This window comes from Pseudoliparis swirei, chromosome 7 (assembly GCF_029220125.1).
Source record: "Pseudoliparis swirei isolate HS2019 ecotype Mariana Trench chromosome 7, NWPU_hadal_v1, whole genome shotgun sequence".
NCBI lineage: Eukaryota > Metazoa > Chordata > Actinopteri > Perciformes > Liparidae > Pseudoliparis > Pseudoliparis swirei.
Window position 1 is genome coordinate 18,300,741 of NC_079394.1, and position 19,601 is coordinate 18,320,341.

The 19,601-nt window shown below is 44.2% G+C and overlaps 2 protein-coding genes across 2 annotated transcripts in view; one reads left to right on the plus strand and one right to left on the minus strand.

Moving 5' to 3' along the window:
* The window catches only part of emid1 (EMI domain containing 1), a 55,767-nt gene extending 40,491 nt beyond the window's left edge, over positions 1 to 15,276 (plus strand). Inside the window, exons 5-17 of the mRNA XM_056417958.1 lie at positions 3,700 to 3,789; positions 3,896 to 3,957; positions 4,044 to 4,161; positions 4,847 to 4,891; positions 4,990 to 5,097; positions 7,296 to 7,403; positions 9,682 to 9,771; positions 9,975 to 10,027; positions 10,138 to 10,200; positions 10,280 to 10,324; positions 10,536 to 10,580; positions 12,927 to 13,017; positions 14,003 to 15,276. Coding sequence (XP_056273933.1) covers positions 3,700 to 3,789; positions 3,896 to 3,957; positions 4,044 to 4,161; positions 4,847 to 4,891; positions 4,990 to 5,097; positions 7,296 to 7,403; positions 9,682 to 9,771; positions 9,975 to 10,027; positions 10,138 to 10,200; positions 10,280 to 10,324; positions 10,536 to 10,580; positions 12,927 to 13,017; positions 14,003 to 14,136 — 1,052 coding nt within the window. The 3' untranslated portion in view covers positions 14,137 to 15,276. The remainder of the gene's footprint in view (positions 1 to 3,699; positions 3,790 to 3,895; positions 3,958 to 4,043; positions 4,162 to 4,846; positions 4,892 to 4,989; positions 5,098 to 7,295; positions 7,404 to 9,681; positions 9,772 to 9,974; positions 10,028 to 10,137; positions 10,201 to 10,279; positions 10,325 to 10,535; positions 10,581 to 12,926; positions 13,018 to 14,002) is intronic.
* A 181-nt stretch (positions 15,277 to 15,457) lies between these two features.
* On the minus strand, positions 15,458 to 19,559 carry rhbdd3 (rhomboid domain containing 3). The gene is made up of 5 exons (XM_056418145.1): positions 18,202 to 19,559; positions 17,721 to 18,104; positions 16,863 to 16,989; positions 16,506 to 16,748; positions 15,458 to 16,375 (listed from the first exon to the last, which is right to left on the minus strand). Exons 1-5 carry the CDS (start codon positions 18,362 to 18,364, stop codon positions 16,207 to 16,209), a joined length of 1,086 nt encoding a protein of 361 aa, XP_056274120.1. The 5' UTR covers positions 18,365 to 19,559; the 3' UTR covers positions 15,458 to 16,206.
* Between the last annotated feature and the right edge of the window lie 42 nt (positions 19,560 to 19,601).

Here is a 19,601-nt window from a genome sequence, read left to right on the forward strand (position 1 = left end):
AAAGGCCAATTCTAACAAGTTTGCAATAAAGCTCCCATAATGATAATATAATGCTTTCATAGGAAAAGCAGGTTCTTAATGCTGTTCACTCTTGGCATCAATATGTTTTGTTGAATCACAATTTCTTACCAAGGAGAGCTCATTCACCCCCTTTCTGTCTGCATTGTCATGCCTGAATATATATATATATTTCTACAGTATATATATTTATATACCCAAACCTATATATACTGTATTTGTGCAAGGAAATGAAATACAACCACAAGGGATCACAAGTAAATACAAGTGAACAGCTGTTTGTCTCAGCTCTATCGGAATGATGTTTGGATACAAGATACACATCTGAACAGACAGCAGTATTGATGAGTTATACAATGAATATTTAATTGGAACAAATGTAATCTATTGGCCCATTTATTTATTCCGGGAGAGAGTGACGTAAAGCTGAGGAAACCCAGCAGAGAAACTCCCATCAGGGTTTGATCTGAGGCCCACGGGGCGAGATGTGTGTCAGACATATTGCTCAGATTTCAACGAACAATGTCATCGTCCTTTCTAACCTTCGCCCCCTGCTCCATTCATAGAACGACTGTGTTCTGTAAGAGATCACTTTGGCTTTTGGATGGCTTCAGAGCTCCATATTAAACTTTAATTTAGATCAATTCACTCTAGATAAGTGTTCTGCCAAATCTCAGTGGCTTTTTAGAGACTTCTCGTCACTTCAGCCAAGTGCTGCAGCTTCAAAATACCTCGTATACACAATATGAAGTGCATAGCAACCTGTACCTGAGCATGAGCATTCATCACATAAAAGCCTGAATACACATTATTAAGTCAAGATGCAATAGGAAAAGATAACCTTCTCCGTGTGACCCCTTTGTATCTTCATCTTCCTCCTTTCCATAGGAAATACTGTATTCAAAGAGTGTTAGTAAACATAGGATTAAACTGTGTGTATGTGTGTGTGTGTGTGTGTGTGTGTGCGTGATGTGTGTGTGTGCGTGTGTGAGTGAGAGAGACACACACAGAGAAGCAGATGGAGAGACAGAGCTGATGTCAGGACGGCCTCTGGCCTACTGAACTCTCTGTGGGGGTATTTCTCTAGTGAAGAGTGACTCAGTCACCGATTAGGAACCAGTGTAACATAGGGGGGGGGCAAATGGTCAAATACATTCACACATTTCTTTGACCACCCCCCCACGGGGGCAATTAGCCCACTGAGAACACAGAGTGGATACAATGAACTATGTTGCTTGTGTGTGTGTGTGTGTGTGTGTGGGGGGGGGGCTGCATTAACTGTGGCGCCGGTATTGTTGTCCAGTTTGATCCTCTTTCCCCAGGCCTTGAACGCAGCCTTCACAGGGTAGTTAACGGACTCTCACGAGAGAGGCAGAAGAGAAGAGGGATCTTGCAGGATTTTAAATGTTGTTGTTGCAACACAGACAGAGAGAGAGAGTATAAGAGGTGTGTGTGTGTGTGTGTGTGTGTGTGTGGGAGACGGCCGTGCCTGTGCCAAAGCTGGCTTAATGCTTCATGCAATAGCAGGAGTGTGGGTGAGGGGGAGAAGTGATGCCTTTAGGGGTGAGAGCTAGATTTCCTATCCAGAGCCCCCTTTGAAATGGAAGCAGACATCTTTATGAGCCGACCTCCAGAGGAAATGTCCCCGGCATGTACGCTCACACACACACACACACACACACACACCTCTCTTTGTCCCTGCAGACGTCCCCATGTGGACTGCAGTGCGTTGCAGATTTGTGTGTGTTCTCCAAGTACATTGTTATCAATATGAAGGAGCGTTTTCTACAATCTCGAGCACATGCCATAACATTTCACTCTCAGCTCTGACATGGTTTAAATCCATCTACACGTGTAATCCTGTGAGAATTACCTAGAACCCAAAACAGTGAAATCATGAGACCAGAGGTTGAGAAAGGGGGGATTATTGAGGTGGTCTCACTTTACCTTAAACCATGTGTTCTGTGTACTTTTCATACTCTCCTCCCTCTTTGAGTAATCGCTGAACCCGTAATGTTTTATTGTCTTAAATTCCCGAACGTTTATTCTTCTTCATGACAATAGGCTCTCCACTTTCCTTTCCACCGTCTGCAGTGGATAGAGACGGATCGTAACATCTGATGGTGCAATAAGGGAGGCTGTTAAAAAAGAAGAAGAATATTGCTCTCCTGCTCCATCTCGGCGCTGCAGGTGCTGCTTGATGGCTTCTTTTAGTCGAGCACTTGGCGTTGACCGTGGCCGCTGGCCACTGAATGGCAAAGACGTGCTCGCTGGCGGCTAATGAGGTGCTGAACCAGCCGCTTGTTTGCATCAGGAGCACCTGGGCCGACCAGAGCCGGACCAGGCCAGACAAAGGAGGCAGTCTAGCATTTCCAAAAGTCTGCCCATTCAAAACATCCAGAACCCTGGGACACAAACTCCCACACTTCATAAAATGAAGGCAAGACAGAATGCGAGCCGAGACGGCTTTTCTCCGTGCACAAGGAAACTATTGTTTGTCTTTACACTCCCTCTCTGAAAGGCTTCGAGATTGTGTCCTCCAAAGTAACCGGGCAGAAGGAAAGCAGCTTGGCAAAATGTTTGTGTCTTGGATATGAAACGACGACAGAAGCAGCAACTGTCTGGGGATTTCCATTTCTGTCTTGTCTACAACATTCAACTTGTCATTTCCGGCTCTTTCTGGCTTTCTAATATTGAGAGGTTCCCCTGGAGGATAGACACCCACAGACAGAGAAGAGTTATTTCTGGTGTCATCGTCAGTGAGACATCCTCACACGACCCACAGCTCCATGTCACATATCATCCACAGCATCTGTCGTTGGCACCTGTGGCCCCCAAAAAATGTCAACCAATCTATTTATTTATTTTTCCTACAATTTTAGCACAATGCATCTACAGTTGAGATTAGGCAACTAAAACGCTTGGTAAAGAAAGAGAGAGATTGTGGTGAAAGGACAAGTACAAAATAAGCATTAATTGCATGACTGTGGAGTGCCTTGGCAGCCGAGTGGTTGCTGCACATGTCATATCGCTGGGTTAGATGCTGGCCTCGGGACCAGTGTTGCACATTATACCCTCTCTCCCTCCCCCTTTCTCAGACACACCCGATGCCTACGATGACCTCCACACTCTTGTTTCCAGATATCTGCATAAGGGAAATACGACGTCCTGCATATGACAAAAGAATTGTAAAATCTTCCAATATAACCTAAATGTCTAGGATATTGTATTTGCGTCACGTTGTCTGTCTGTCAGACCCAAAAATAGTGAATGATGAACCCCAGCTGACGTCTTGAGATGTCTTGGTTTTACTGGCAAACGGTCCAAAAAGCAAAGACGTTCCATTTTTAATGACATAAAAATCGAGAAAAAGCAACAAAACCCACATTTGAGAAGCTGAAACCAGAGCAACCCAGGTGTTTTTCTTCAAGAAGGATTTGCTGAATCAACTAATCCTCTCGGCTCTCCTGTCAGCAGTACATAGCAAAAAGCATTTGAACTGATTTCCACTGACAGACTCAGCATGATGGTTAATGGACTCCACTTATATAGCGCTTTACGACTCGCAACAACCATCGTGAATAGAAACCTCCTATCTTGTGTTTTTAAGGTCAATAAATCCCTTTTTAAAAGTCAAGCCAAGGAGGTCACATGTTCCTGTGTTGGTTTCTTGTGTTATAGACGCGAGGAACCAGCTCGTAGCCCAGGAGGCCGTCAGGAAACCCTCCACTCTACGCCGCCCGCCTGCACGCACAGGAGAGGCGGTCTCTAGTAAGGACACGTTACGACTTTGACTCTACTACACAAGAGCAAAGGTACAGTGTATGTTTCAGTTTCTGATTCCTGATGGTAAAGACATTTGTGTTTTGTCTTCTAGATTGTCTCAACTGCAGTCGAATCACAGCTTTGACCGACAGGCTGAGCTCACTGGAGGAGAAGGTTTGGACACACTCATCCAAATCACTACAATATGATACAGTAATCAAGCATATTGCCCACACTTGTTTGATGTCTTCTCGAACCAGGTCCAATTATACACCGCCCCGGCATCCATATCACAGCGTCAGGGTAAAGGACCAGAGGCCTCGTCACTGACGGGGGCTGTGCCCGCTCAGGGAGCTCCTGGTGAGCAGGGGCCTGCAGGTAGGTAGAGCATGCTGTGATGCACGGTTATGTTTTAAGTTCGAGAAAATACACAATATTTCTGTCTAGTCGAGTCCAGGATTTTGTGTTTTGATACCTGCTCACCTCTGCTCAGTTCCTATTTCCTCTTCCTCATCTCATTTATCTTCAGAGCATAGCAACCACCACTGAGAGCTCGACCCTCATTCACGACTGTCTGGAGAATAGACACTCGGTAGTTTTAGACTTTGTCAAAACCTAGCACCCCCATTACCCACAATGCAACTTGACCACCGACAGTACAGTCGGAGAGTTGGTTGTGAAATGCTAGTGGAGGCTAATGTAGCTCGAGCTGCTAGCCTTCAGCAGAGTTGAGGCTCAGGCGTCACTCAAGTGACATTTCATGAGGGACTGTGTACGGCTTGTTCTTTCACTTTTTCAACCATCGATCACTTTCAGAAATCCCCATAGTCCAAATCAATTACTTCTTTAAAAACTCCCCAAATGTAGCTTTTTTTGTGTTTGTTGATGAAAACTATTTAGTATTTGGGAACTCTAATGTAACTAATTAAAATATACATCTTATTGTTCCATGACTTAGAAATACATTAGATCATTTCCCCGAGTGGGTTTTACACAATCTCTTCTCCAGGTGGTTTCAGCCCAGATCTTTAACCTGCACCGCTCATCTCTGTTTTCGTGACAGGTCCTCAGGGGGGAAACGGCAGAGATGGGCTTCCTGGCCGAGAAGGTACCTTGTCGTCACCGTTGCGTTCAGCCCATGTAAAACCACTGGAGAGGAAAACAAATTACGGCTTATTGATCACTCTGACTGTTTCCGCCTCTTAGGGAAGACAGGGTCTCGAGGGCTGCCGGGTCCCAGTGGGCCCCGGGGGGAAGGTGGGACAAGGGGCCCATATGGAGCCCCTGGATCCAAGGGATCTTCAGGACCTGCAGGTAAGAGAGGACTGCAAGTAGAGATAGAGTTCACCGTTAGCAGAACGTTGAGAGAGAAACAAATGAACCTCGTCTTCGTCGATGTTGACACAGTTTGTCAAGAAGCATGTTGTAATGATTCGTGTGCGTCACTGAGAGAGACGGAGGGTGTTGCAGGGCGGTTGTGTACTTGCCTGTCCACTTAGTCTGTTGTCGATACAACAAGACATGTTAAGGACTCACTGTCGACCAAAGCCGTGTGGAAACGACAGAGGAACAATTAGAGAGAGCTCCGACAAAACCAATCCGTGTTGTTCTGCTTCAGAGTGTGGGTCTTTCTCTTAAACCACTCAATCAACCCACGGACTCTCCGCAGGTACGTGTTTCTAAAAAAGTGCTGTTTCAGTGGGCAGCAAAATAATTCGTTTTCAGACTACATATAAACTGCTCCAAACATGTGCTGCTGCTCACAGAGCAGTCATCAATCTGCTCGATGTATTCAAAGGTCACTGGTTATGTACAAATAATAGATGACCTGTTGGGGAACAAGTAAATCCACAGGCAGCTGTGACATGAATGATGACTTCGTAAATGGCAGTATAAGTTAGTCACAACATCTGCTCTCGCTGTAGGCTTTTGTTTCTCTGGATCATGAAGGGAGTGTTTCTCTCCTCTCGGGCTCAGATGTGACCCCTGCTCTGTGCCTGCTGCTTGGTGTAGATGAAGATTTAGAGCAAAAATTAAACTCCAAACCCACTTTCCAAGAAGCGCCATGTGACCTCGATCTGAAATGAACATGAGCTATATATACACAAATCCCAGGCCCTTATGATTTCCATATGCCTGTGGTGTTATTGTTTTTTCTATCTCCATTACTTCATGAGTGCCCAAAGCCAGAGCTACGTCTTAAGTTGCATCCGAAGCTCTGTTTTCCTTATTGTGCTGATTTTGTTTCATTTTAAAGAGAAAGATAAACACACGACTGGAATGTGTCCAAATGTCATGGAAAATGTAGACAAATATGATTTTGAGCCAGAGGTCATGAGAAAGATGGGAGAAAAGTGAACTTGTGTTGTCAGGAGAAGTGATATTGTACATTGTGATGTTACGGGAAAGTTGTTTTATAAACTTTGACTCATATTTTGATGGACCCTCCCCCGGCTGCTCCAGGGAACCACTATTCTGCAGGAGCAGTTTAAGTTGTATCCCTTAATATGTCACATAAACTCCAAATGGCCACTTTGATTGGCCATTTGAGTCTCTATCCTGCAGATTGTAGCTCACAGTCTCCCCCGGTGCAGCCACAGCACAGCCGGTCCTGCTGCAGTGTTTACCAAGACTAAGTGAAAACAGCCCACTGGAGTGTCAAATCAGAGCTAATAGCATTACCTCGCAAAGCAGCAATTAGTGAGCTGTCATTGTCAGTTGCATCAGCACATAAACAGAGAGGTGATGAGTGTGGGTCTGTCAGAGGGCAGGAGGTGGTGTTTAGGGTGCAGCATTACTTCAGCCGAGTCCAAACAATGAGGTCAGATATATTTGTGGTGGCGCTTTTTTTTCCACCTTAAAAAAATGTCTGGGTGAGGAGGAGAGACACTTCTGGACCAGCCCATATGGACCAGCAACAGGCTTTTACTCAAGTTCACACACACACACACACACACACACACACACACACACACACACTCTAGCAGCTAGTAAGTAGTGTGTATGCGGGGAGCATTTAATTTTTTATGAACCAGTGCCAGGAACACTTTGCAGAGTTTAGTGGTGTTTATTTGAGTTTCCCCAAGTTTCTAAATCAGTTCCCAGCACCGTGACCTTTAAAGACACTCCTTCTCTTTTTAATTACAGAGAAACAAAGTCGCCCAGTTAATTCACTTCTCCTCCATCCAGCTGCTCAGTTTACTTCACATGTGCACATACGTAATGCAAACACACACACGCATCATTTTAAGAAATGTCCCCCTGGGGATGAATAAAGTACTCATCTAATCTAATCCTGCCAGACACTATGATGATGTGTCATTCAGCACTTTATCTGATCCATTTCCTGTCCGGTCTTTGTCATAGTTTGTCCTCTTATCATCACATCGTCATTTATTATTCCCAGTCTGTACTTGTGCTGTGAGATTTCATGATGATATTTTGCAATGACATACCTCTCAAGTACATTATTTCTGTCGCCTCAGTGATATTTCTGTCATTTCCCCTCTCAGGCCCCCGTGGTCCACAAGGAGTCCCAGGAGAGAGGGGTCTATCAGGCCCGCCTGGCCCTCCAGGGCCTCCAGCTCCGGCCAGTGCCCACATCCCAGAACCAGATAACAGTAAGACCCTGGACAACTAACAGACTTCATACAGTCACCATGATATAAGTTACACATCAAAAAGTGTGTATGTTACTAATTTAAGTCTCAAAAGAGTCCTTTACTGATTTAGTATTGCCTTAAAAAAAAAAAAAAGTCTCAAAATTGAAGCAGCAGAACTAAAGATATTTTTCCATACATCCGTCTTCTGGTCAAAACATAGTGCCTACATTACCCACAAGGCAACTCCAACCACCAACCATTTGAGTGGCGATTTGGGTGTGTTTAGCTAGGAGCGGCTAATGGTGCACTAAGTGCTCTCTACCTCCAGCCACACGTCTTTTATTTTCAAACTACTGACACTGACTCATTATGCAACTTTAGACCTGTAAACATGCTTTAATATTTAAAACCAGCTCACTTTCTCTTGTATTGCTGTTTCCTTTCAAAGCAACAGCATCAGTTTGCCATGAACCAGCATGTACACAAATAAAATCTTTGCCTAAGAGCTTTCAGAGGTTTTGGGCCTGCTGATAAACACAGGAAACAAAGGGAATGAGAAACAGACAGGATGGTGGTAATTCTCTAACCGCTTCTCGCTAGTAGAGAATCAAAGAGTATTAAATGAAGGCAGAGACAGTCTGAGATGCACTCAGACTTCACATGCTGTGATGAGAACCTGTCCATCACTGATGTCACTCAACAACTTCCAGATGTAGGCGGCTCACACAGCTCACCAGCTCAAGCTGCTGTGGACTGCAGCTCTTTCAAGGTCAACGCATCTGCGTTTTTTTTAATGTGGATTCAGCGGTAAAGCAAAAAATGCAGCGTGTATATTTGTAAGCTCCGGGTTCCTGTGTGGAGATCGCCTGTGGGTAGCTTGGAGTTGGCATGATGATTGCAGAGGCTGCAAGCCATTTCTTTCACATCAAAGAAACAGTAGGGGACGTGTTGAGCTTCCTTTGGAAAACACTGGCGTATTTGGTTTGTACGTCTGCATCAGGAGGTTGGAATTCCCTTCTGCTGATCAGGAGCGGCTCCTCTTCAGGAGCCAGACCGTAGTAGTGAGGAGGAGCATTGTGGTTCACACATTCTCATGTTGTGTTAAGTCACGGATGCCAGTGCGTTCTTTCAAGGAAATGGAGAGCGAGGAGAAATAGACAGGGCGAGCGGCCCTGTTTTAAACGTCTTCTTCCACCCGCTCCTCCTCCTCCTCCTCCTCCTCCTGCTCCTCCTCCTCCTCCCTGACTCATGCTGGGATTGGATATGTGTTTCCCATCCATATAGAATGACCTAATGGCCGCACGCTTCCTCTATCACTCACAGGCTCAGCATCTTCCGCTTGTAGACTCGGTTAGATGAAGACGTTCAGTCAGTGTTGTTGCACAGTGGATATGGAAAAGTTTTTTGAATGAATGGGAAACACAGATCTACTACTGACATGGCTTTTGAAGACATTTTAGTGGAGTTTACCAACCTGTTGAAGTCATTAGGGGAAGTGTTCTTATTTGTTGGAAAACACTGCCCTCTGGAGGTTACTCTGATGTAATAAAGACCACCTTTTCATGTTCCTGAGTCAGGCTTCTCAACACAGTTGGATTTCTTTGCGCACCACGTTTACTGCAGGAATGCAGCGACTTATGAGGTGCTTGTGACGGCAGGAGTCAAGGCCCGTTCAGACCCGACGCAACAACGGCACTCCTGCGCTTTGAAACCCTTTGAAAACCATTATTTCCAAAATGTGTGCTCAACGGATTTTCGCAGCGTGGATCAAAGCGTGGGCTCAGCGAGCTGTGAGCTCCAAACATGTTCAGACATCACACACTGGAAAGGCTTGGATCAATATTGTTCCCAAGTTCATATCTGTTCAATCACAAATGCAACTGTGGGAACAAGACATCTCACCCCAGATTCACTTCTCGGAGAGCACGTTCTCTCAGGCCACGTCCAAGTCATGGACTTAAACCTAAAGACCACCATCTACCAATGTAACCAAATACAACCATTTGATTGGTGGAGCTTGTTGGAGGTAAAGCAAGCGTCACATGAGTTGCTGCATACCCACAATGCAAAGAGAGTAGGATTACATGTCCGTGTCATGGCAGTGTATTGCGGATTTATTGACAATCATTGAATACAATTATCAAAATTCCTTAACGAGAGCCAGGTTTGAGTCCCGATGATTCTCGTAAAAGCTAAATAAAAAGAATATAATGGATAAAATAACACATGTATACATACAGTGATGAAAAAACTGAAGTAGCTCCCATTAAATACACACAATTTATTTCAACTGCAGGTCGTGGAAAAGACCTCTTCTATAGCAACACGTTCCTTGACTCACGAGGGTTGCCTGTTCCCGGACCTCAGGGTCCCGCCGGGCCTGTCGGTGAGTGTTTATCACTTTCCATATTCTGTTTATCCGTACACATAGTTTGTTTGTGAAATATCTCAAAAATACAACCTCTTAATTAAGTCTTAAACAGCGACACGTATACATAACGCAACAACACAATGTGCAAAACCCAATTAAACCCCAGCAGCACCACCTCCATGAGGGGACTAACATGAGTCGTTATATCTACTACGCAGGTCCACCGGGTCCCAGAGGCCCAGCAGGACCTTCTGGCCCGCCAGGGCAGAACGTAAGCTCACTCACAGCATTGTGGAGCACTTACGGAGTTCAGCACTGCCAGATTTGTTGCAGTGCAAATTCATCATTGTCATTCTGAATTTCCTGCCCGACTCAATACAGGGGAAATCTGGAACCCCTGGAACGCATGGCCCGGTGGGTCCAAAAGGAGAACGTGGAGAGAGAGTGAGTCCCCCCACAACTTGAGGACATTCAGGAGGTTTCCCTCATGTACTCCTTAAACAACCGGCCTTTGGTTTTTCAGGGTCCTTTAGGTTACCAAGGAGAGAGGGGCTTCAGAGGCGAGTCGGTAAGCGTCCTCCATCTTAACCGCATTGATGATGACGAGTAAACAAGCTTATGGGGGGGCGACACATGTCATAGCTGTCAATACGCTAACCAGCTACAAATCACTCTGACCTGCGCCAACCCAGTATGAGGAGCTCATTCAGTAAACTGCTGCTCTGCTTTCATTCATGTTTAAAGTGGTATCTGATTCTGTTGTGGATCTTTCTCTGCAGGGAACACCGGGTACCAAAGGAGAGCCAGGAGTGAAGGGCTTGCCGGTAAGAAAGTGGTTGGTGGTCGTTCACATGGAGACTCACGGCCTGGACATGAGAGTTTTACTTTGAGTTAAAAGATTGAACAAAAGGTTTAAAGATTCCTTTGTTGAGCATTACATATTTCCTCTGTGTCTCTCTAACCCTTTTTTTGTTGTTGACTTCTTTCTCATCTTACAAGAGCAATCTAAATGTAAGATATCTTTGATTTTTTGTCCACTTTCCAATGAAATTAATCTATTCTGCACAGTGAAGTTCAAGTCTAACCATGGCATACTTCTCAAGTTATGGTTATGATCTTGTTTACAATCACCATGTTTCTGGCTGTGATTGGCCACCAACTGGCGTTCATCTCTTTTTCTCTCAAGTCCATACTTTAGTGTCTGTTTTACATCACTGTTTCTGTTTGAGTATAAGAGTTATAGCTGTTGATCTGTCTGATTTTGTGTGTGGAATCCTCTGGTGTTAATGTGTTTTTGTTTTTGTTGGTCCTTGGGGTGTGCTCTGGACTGCTGTCCCTCTTGACCCTAGAGCTGTCTGACTCCCTCTGCAAGCTACTGTCCCCATGGCTACCTTTCACAGTCACCTTTTCAGCATCTGACTTTGGCATATACATAGAAATATACAAAATACAAGAAACAATTTCAATCTTGTGGCAACTCCATACACCAGCTCTGACTGAGTGAATCCATGTAGAATATAGTGAACATCCCTCTAGAAGCACATTTTTATCTGTATTTATTTGATTGAATGGACTTCCAAATGTTTCAATGGCCCACAAAGTAAATCTGTGAAATGTATATGCCAAATCACTCCATATGTGGCGGGTCCTGTTGGGTTTGGACGTGTTGTGCTCTGATGTGAGTGGAGTGGATACAGCTATCCGATTTCACCCCACAATGCAACCCTGCATGATTTCCCCTCCAAGTACCACAACAACTTTCTTTCCTGGATATGAAAATCAACTACAAAATGCATCTAATGAGTGAAATAACACGAGGTGGTTAACAAAGAAATAAGGCAAAGTATCTCTAAATTGTACATTTTATTTGAGGATTCATGCTCGGGGGACAGAGGGTCTCCAGCCATGCTGGTCTCTTTGACAGGCTTCAATGGAAGCCATCCTTAATGTTCAAAATGACACGGTCAAATTACCGTTAAGCAAATATGTTTACCGTGTCTGAAAACATAGTTTAACATCTGCTACGCTACACATGAAGTACAGCTTTGGTTGATGGGAATACTCTTTGTTTTGAGCTGATGATCAGAAAACAGAGTATCTCTATTCATCCCAACATTTCATGGCAAACAATCCCAATATTTCAGCCTGAAGCAAAGCGATGGATCGAACCGGCAAACTAAGCCACGCTGCCGGCATTAAAATAACATTTAATCCATTATTGTAAGACTCAGTCTTTGCCTTTTTTTCTCCTCACATAAAGTATGTTGTTTGTTTGTTTTCCTGCTGAAGGCGTTTCCCTCACCTGCGCACCAGAAGCTTCCGCTATTCTCTGCATGCCTCGATGCCTCCTGCTGTCTCTGCCTGCTTTACTCCTTTTGTCAAACTCCTTTAGTTATTTCTCAAGGCACAGCTCATGAAGCCATGGCCTCGTCCTTTCTCAAAAGACAAATAGATTAGATTTCAGTGCAGATCTACACTGGCTTCATTCTGTCAGGCACCATCGGATAACTCTACGCACCACAGCGTTAAGGATGAAAGCTGTGGTGCTGACAATAATCGCCTGGCTTAAGTGCTACTCAACAAACAGAATGCAGATGGCATGATCAGATCGAAATCTGGGGATAGTGTAATCCAGCTGTGTTATGTCACCAACGTGAGGCTGGTCTGGAACATGCATGCCGACGTTGCCCTGCAGGCCCAGCATGGCAGAGGCTGACCTCATAGCAGCATGGCCAGAGAATGAGAGACAATCCAGGGAACAGATATGTCTGAGAGTGCTGGTCAGATATGTGGTCTGTTTAACCTTCTAACTGCTCAAATGTATGGTGAGACGAAATGACTTGCATCTTGGCGAGCAGTTCTTTTGCTTGTGCTCTTTACCTTGACGGCTGTATCTATCTTCACAGGGGGACGGCATACATCAGATCAGAGAGGCGCTGAAGATCTTAGCCGAGAGGGTTTTAATCCTTGAGACTATGATCGGTATTCATGGTGAGTAGGAGGCCTGAGGCAGGGTCAGCTTTAGGCAGGGGTCAAAGGTAGTGGGGGCAAAAACTGCCACCGTACCTCACTGCTGGGACAGGGAGTGGGAACAGTTGCGAGCAGCCCCAGGACTCAGGCTGGTGTTTCCACCCCCTCACACAGTCCCCCCTGTCACTGCTCTCTGATAGGACATTAGCTTGCAGATGTTCCGCGACTTGCAGGCAGACCTTGAGCTTCTGGCTCGCAGGGTGACGCTGCTGGAGGCTATCATCTGGCCAGGTAACGCTGAGACATCCTCACCCACAGCTCTGCCAGCCCTCACTGACCTTTTTGACAAGATCTAAAATGTGTTGATCGAGTGCTAGAGACATTCCATTGACTACTTGTACCTGAACTGCTGAATGTTGATCTAGTACCTGAAAAACCGCTGTATTCTTGTGTATGAATGTTTTGGTTTTAGCGTAGATATTTTTAGAACCCCGGAAATATATTTACATAGTCACATGACTCATTTCACTCTTTCTTTGTTCTTTGCTCTTCTTGCTGGTTGATGTCAGAAACTTCCAAGCACCAATAAGGATTTAGAAACAATTTAATCAAAATCTAGTGGAGTTTTACTTATTTTCTTATTTGTTTGCTGATCAGCACCGTCATTCACATGTGATCAAACACGCCCTCACAGTCCTGCTGAGGCTGATTAGCTAAGTGTTAAACTCCTAATAAATTTAACTCATGAAACAAATAATACCTAAGATTGTTTTAATGTTGATAGTTGATTTCAAATTATATTTTAAATCAAGTTTTCAGGGGCTTTAGTCGTTTGTATAATAACCATGCGTTGTAGGTTAATGTGTATCGCTGGATGTAAAGTATGTTAGTCCAGCCAGTAGTGCTGCAAAGATAAGTCAATAAACCAATTAACTAAACTGCTGCAATTTTGATAATCACTGAATTCCTAAGTAATTTATCCAGAAAAAAATACCCAAACAATTGCTCATAGCTTGATAACAGATGTTGCAGCCCTAATACCAGATGCACCTATTTTACAGAATAATCCAGCAAAGAAGGATTTGATAAATCCCTTGAACACTAGGTAGTTCGTTATTAATTTTGATATAAAAACTGGGCTCCTGGTGTCCAGTCAAAATAAGAACCCACTCATGACACCTCCAGAGTAGACTTGGATGAGGACTGCAGAGTGCACATGTCCTCACACACTGATGGACAGGGAGGCCCCGTTCCAACTGCTGTCTTTCTTCAACAGAGCCTGATCTAGGGTCTGGGGACGGACCGTTTGGCACAGCCTCCCCTAGTTTCTACAGAGATAAGCGAGCAGGTGCGCTTCCATATCGACTTGCTTCTCCTCTGTCCACCAACACCAAGGTTCGAGGGAAGTAGCCCCTTCCCGCTCACCCTGAGGATCACAGGCTGGGTTGACTCCCCCTCCTCTAGGTCTCATCGGCCGTCATCAGATTTAGACCTTATCTGATGACCCCTCTGGGCTTTACTGTCAGGTTTAGGATGGGGGACACCTCAGGGAAACTCCACTGATACTCCACCATGCCCTCCTCCATCGGGAACCTGAGAACTAGTTTGACTCCCACCATCACCGTAACCAAACACTTATGTGCATCACACACCCAACAGCTGTCTGAGTCTCAATGCTTTGGCTCCAGAAGCCAGGCCTCAGAGGGAAGATGTTTAATGTTTGAAAAAAGGAAAATCTGAATCTCCTGTGGTGCTCCTCGAGCTACAAAAAGTTCCAGAAAGGGTAATTTAGAGTAATCAATGAAAGGGGAAATCGGATGTGAGAATAAATAGACTGGAGTTGCGTTTTTATTGCTTTCACGGTGTACCTGCGATCTGAAGAGATTCCACTATTTAAGTATATTGAGCATGTAGTTTGCAGGACACATGTACACAAACACACCTCTTCTAGTATTCATTTTGTTATAATCATATTGTTTAACTCAATTGTATGTGGTGCATTAAAAGATGAAGGCATCTCTACTCTAGCTAAGATATGTGTTGCTAACAGTGATTTGTAGTTTTCTGGTGTGAGTGTTGTCCCCCCCCCCCCCTTAAAGTACACACTGATAAAGTGATTTAATATAGTATATTTACATTTCGTGTGTGCACAAAAGGCACACACATTGGAGTTTGGTGACATATCAACAGTCATATGTTGTATTCTGAAAATAAAACTAATTTTAAACATCTCTGGAATTAGCTTTCCATTGTACGATCTTTAAAAGAGGAAATAACGAAACTGTTAATTGAACTTGAACATATTTTTACCACTGTCGATGGCTTAAACTGTCCTGATGAAAAGACATGATTGTTTTTTTTCATTTTATATCAAACTTATTGTGAAACTATTTAAAATGATCATTGTATCTTGTTTTGTATGCTGTTGTGTAACCATTTTATATTTCATTCAACTCTTTTTTCTTTTCTTGCAAATGTGTTATTGTGTAAAGATAATCCTGTCTAGATTGGTTAAAATAAAATAATGCCCATTGTTTTTTTAACATGTTACTACCTCTCTTTAATTGTGTTAACACAGCAGTGCTCATGCTCAAGTGTGCATCTTATATGCTGAGACAGAGCGTCGCCAAGCAGTTTGCATCTGCACTTCATTTGGGTCACAGTTGTGGCAAAAGAACAACTCCCTCTTTCTTCCTCCCATACATTTTGATCATGTAATTCGCTTTACAAGTAAGTAAGTAAGGTTTATTTATATTGCACTTATCACAGACAAAGTTTCATAAAGTGCAGTACAATAGTCAATTAAGCAAATTGACAATAACAGGGTCTAAAACATGTCAACAGTTAAAAGAGCAAAGTAAAATACACAGTAAAAGACACAATAAAACAAAAATAAACAAAACTTAAAAAAGCAGGGCATAGAATATGTAATTAACCAAAATGCCAGTGTAAACAGGTATGTCTTAAGATGGAGTTTATACTATTAAATCAGCTGACCTCAGGGGAGTAGCTTTGGTGCTACTGCCTCTAAAGATCAGTCACCACGAGTTTTAAGGCGAGTATGAGGGACCGACAGAAGATTCTGGAGGTTGGATCTGAGATGGCGGGCTGTTGAATATCGAAGTAGTTCAGCCCCGTATGAAGGAGTCTGGCCGTGCAGAGTTCTGTATGTGAGAGTGAGGATTTTAAAGTGGATCTTATGCCCTACAGGGAGCCAGAGAAGAGACCTGAGTATCGGTTGATGTGAGACCGTCTATTTGTCCTTGTCAGTATTCTGGCAGCAGCATTCTTGATGACCTGCAACCGGTTTATGGCATATTTACTGAGAGAGGAGAAAAGTGCATTACAGTAATCAATACAAGAAGAGTGTAGCCCACAGGGAAAATCTAAAAATAAAGCTCAGCAAAACCCAAGCATAATGAGAGTCCAGTGTACTGCACCAGAGCAAACCCGGTTGCAGTCCAGGGGAGTGGGCCTGGTCTAGGTGATCTGGCGCAGAGGGCTCTTCTTCCCTGTTGACACCACCACCGCCTGTTCTCCGACGCTGTCTTCAATCAGCAGGGAAATGGCGCCATCTAGCTGTTTGGAGGCGGCTAACGCCACCACGGCTTTCTCTGTGGGGAATCCCATCTTCTCCAGCTGCTGGAGTCTGAGAGGAAACGAAAGCTCTTTTACGGAATCAATTACACAGAAATAAAACTGTACTTGGAAATAATGTGAGGAGTTTTACAAAAAAAATGCAACATGCTATATATGTGAAGATATTACATTTTACTAACCGCAAGGAGGAAACTGATGATTTGGGCACCTCCACTTTTGCATCAGGGTTGTCAGGCGCATCCTGTAATGAGGCCAGTATTCCTGCTTTTAGCATCTGTTCCTCCAGTACCTCGGCCTCAGACAGTGCAGCAGACTCTTTCATTATCCAGGCAGGCACTGGATCCACCCATGGGTGGTGGTTCGATTGATCCCTCATGACGGGAGCAGCTGGCTGATCTGCAGGCATCATCTGAGAAACGGATCTAGACAACAGACATGTGACAACAGATTGTTAAAAATATGAAATGTGCCTCTGCATGCAGGTGGTGAGTGTGAATATTCAGTGAGACTTTTGACATAAACAAGATGAATCCAACCTCTGTGAGGTAATGCAGGTGGGTAATCTCAACCTGGCGGAAGAGCGAACAAACACCCAATCAGGGAGGAAGTCCAATAACCTAGCCTCCTCCAGCTCCTGTAACATCCCAATGAAGGACTGGTGATCTGAGAGGTACATTAAGTGCAATACAAAAAGAGTCATGATGCTTCATCAATAGATTTGGCGGGGGAGGGGATGGCACATTTCCACTCAAACGCTCAGCAAGAATTCCCACACCTATACATTATGTAAACGTCTATGTAATAAGAATGAAAAAAAACTGAAGTTCAACTAAACTAAAAGCACAGGGCGACATACGTCAACTAGAACGGGCACTCGGTAGAGCGCATACCTTCGCATATCACAAGATTGGGCATTGAATTATGAACATTTTGTCATTAGTTGCATGCCAATTGGATACAAATTGACCGTGCTCTGGTAAAAAGAAGATTTTGATCTTTTCATGACCTTGACCTTTGACCTGATCGATCCCAAAATCTAATCAAATGGTCCCCGGATAAAAACCAATCATCCCACCAAATGTAATGCGATTCAAAGAAGATTTTGACCTTATCATGACCTTGACCTTTGACCCGATCAATCCCCAAATCTAATCAAGTGGTCCCCGGATAATAACCAATCATCCCAGCAAATTTCATGCGATTCGGTTTAATACTTTTTGACTTATGCTAATAACACGCACGCACGCATACAAATACACGGCGATCAAAACATAACCTTCTGCATTTTCAATGCGAAGGTAATAAAGCTCATCTGTGCACACAGAAGAGGTCTAAGCAAGCCTCTAAACACTATTACTTGTTTGTTGGGAGAATATATTTCAGTCGAAGGATACAGTTGTGTCCGATGAATATTGTGCAGAAGTGAAGCAGGGCCGGTGTCCCGGGCAGCAGCAGCAGCCCGGCCAGCAGGAGAAGCCAGGGGAGAAACCAGACTGGCAAACACCTCAGCAGCCTCCTCTGTGCCACCTGGCGACACTGCGCTGCAAACAGAGCCAGCTGGATGGCAGAGTAACCACAGAACCGACTCGCCTCCCCCCCACCGACAAAGATCACCAGGGTGTAGAGAACAGGCAATATGGCCATCGTCAGGATGGAGAGGGCGAGAAAGGCGACTGTCCCCCAGCGACGCTCCTGACACGGTCCAACCGACAGCAGGAGGGCCACGCTGACCAGCAGGGAGGGCAGGTCGTCGTGACTGAAGGCGTACAGGAGCACATCTGGAGGAGGAGCGGGGGGGGGGGGTCATGAGACATGTCTGCGTTACATGCGTTGGTTGGATCACTGAAGCATGAGAGTCATGAGACACACAGGTACCTCTGAGCCTTGGGAAGTCTCCACCTGGACCGACGGTCAGACTTGCCTGCACGCCCCCGGCATACATCAGGAGCGACAGTGTTGTCAGTAAAGATGTCCCCAGACAGGATCCAGGGCGATCGGATCCAAACCAGAACCCGGCGGACAATAGAGGATGAAGCATAGTTTACGACGAGCTCTAGTTTCTCTACTCACTTCTACTACTGCGGTCTTTTCCTCGACCTCTGTGGGAAAACGTCCCGGTGTCAAGGAAAGAGGGGAAGGAGGATTCATGAGGAGATATGAGAAGACCACCGCGGTGTTTAGATCACCTGACTCCACTTTCACAAAGCCACGTAGTTATGATGCGACGGCTGGTGCATGTTGGTGACGTCAGTCTCCAGCTGTGAAACTACTACGTTCAGGAGATGGACTACAAAAAAGCGCATCTTCGTTCATTCGTCCGTGTTCTTATATTGCTAAAGGTTCAAAGTATTACTTTATTAACAAAGTTGGAAGATAAATTAACCTCTTCCTCCACTGGAAACCCATACAATCATAAAATAGCCACTTTAATTCAAACCTTCTTCTTCTTCGCTTTTACTGGCTGTTACTCAACCAAACCTCAGTTGGGCGCATTGTTGCCACCTGCTGGACACGCAGTGACACGTAGGAAACATTCACACTGCAAATGCATGTCTTGTGAATCATTCAACAGAGTGGTGAAACGATAATGTATAGCCAACAAGTGTGATAATCAATTCAGCTTATATCTCCTTCATCACAAAATATTTAATAATCATCTGCATCCAGCTTCTTTAATGAAAGTGAGTATTTGTTGGTTTTCTCTGAAGTTTGTGATAGTACAATAAACATCTTCGGTCAGACGAAATAAGCAAGTTGAAGACGTCACATAGGCTTCTGGTACTTTTTCACTTTAGTATTCAGACAGAATCAAAGTATAAATACAACATTGTCAAGATACCCCATTTGATATCAGTGTATCCTTAGGTAGTTCAGTCCAGTGGTTCCTCACGTTAAGGGTCTGCTGATTTCTACACTTTTTTGTTTGTTTATTTGTTTATTTAAATAAATAAATTTATTAAAAAAGAAGAAGGACGTCATTTTTACTTTAGACCTTAACCAGTTATTCAAATTAAACCAAATAATAACTTTATTGGGGAAATAACTGACTTCTCGACTAGGTCTAATTAATGCTCGAATGAGACGTGCAACATAATGACCACTATACATATCCTGCTTCCTTTTCTTAATTTACCCTCTTTAACTGTTGTAAGACATACTGTACGATAATATATCGTCTAGCATAGTATAGTTGGTTGTTGAAATGAGAACGTGACTGATTTTTTTTTTTAAACATGTCTGTTCTCGCGATGGTTCGTATTTATCGCGAGGTCTGT

Bases quoted from the DNA above. Each gene is read 5' to 3' on its own strand.
- rhbdd3 (XM_056418145.1), bottom strand. From the start codon at position 18,364: ATGCTTCATCCTCTATTGTCCGCCGGGTTCTGGTTTGGATCCGATCGC. The intron at 18,105-18,201 runs GTACCTGTGTGT...CTCCTCCTCCAG, and splicing joins AGACTTCCCAAGGCTCAGAG to ATGTGCTCCTGTACGCCTTC. The intron at 16,749-16,862 runs GTTGGATTCATC...TCTGTTGTCTAG, and splicing joins ACCTGCATTACCTCACAGAG to ATCCGTTTCTCAGATGATGC.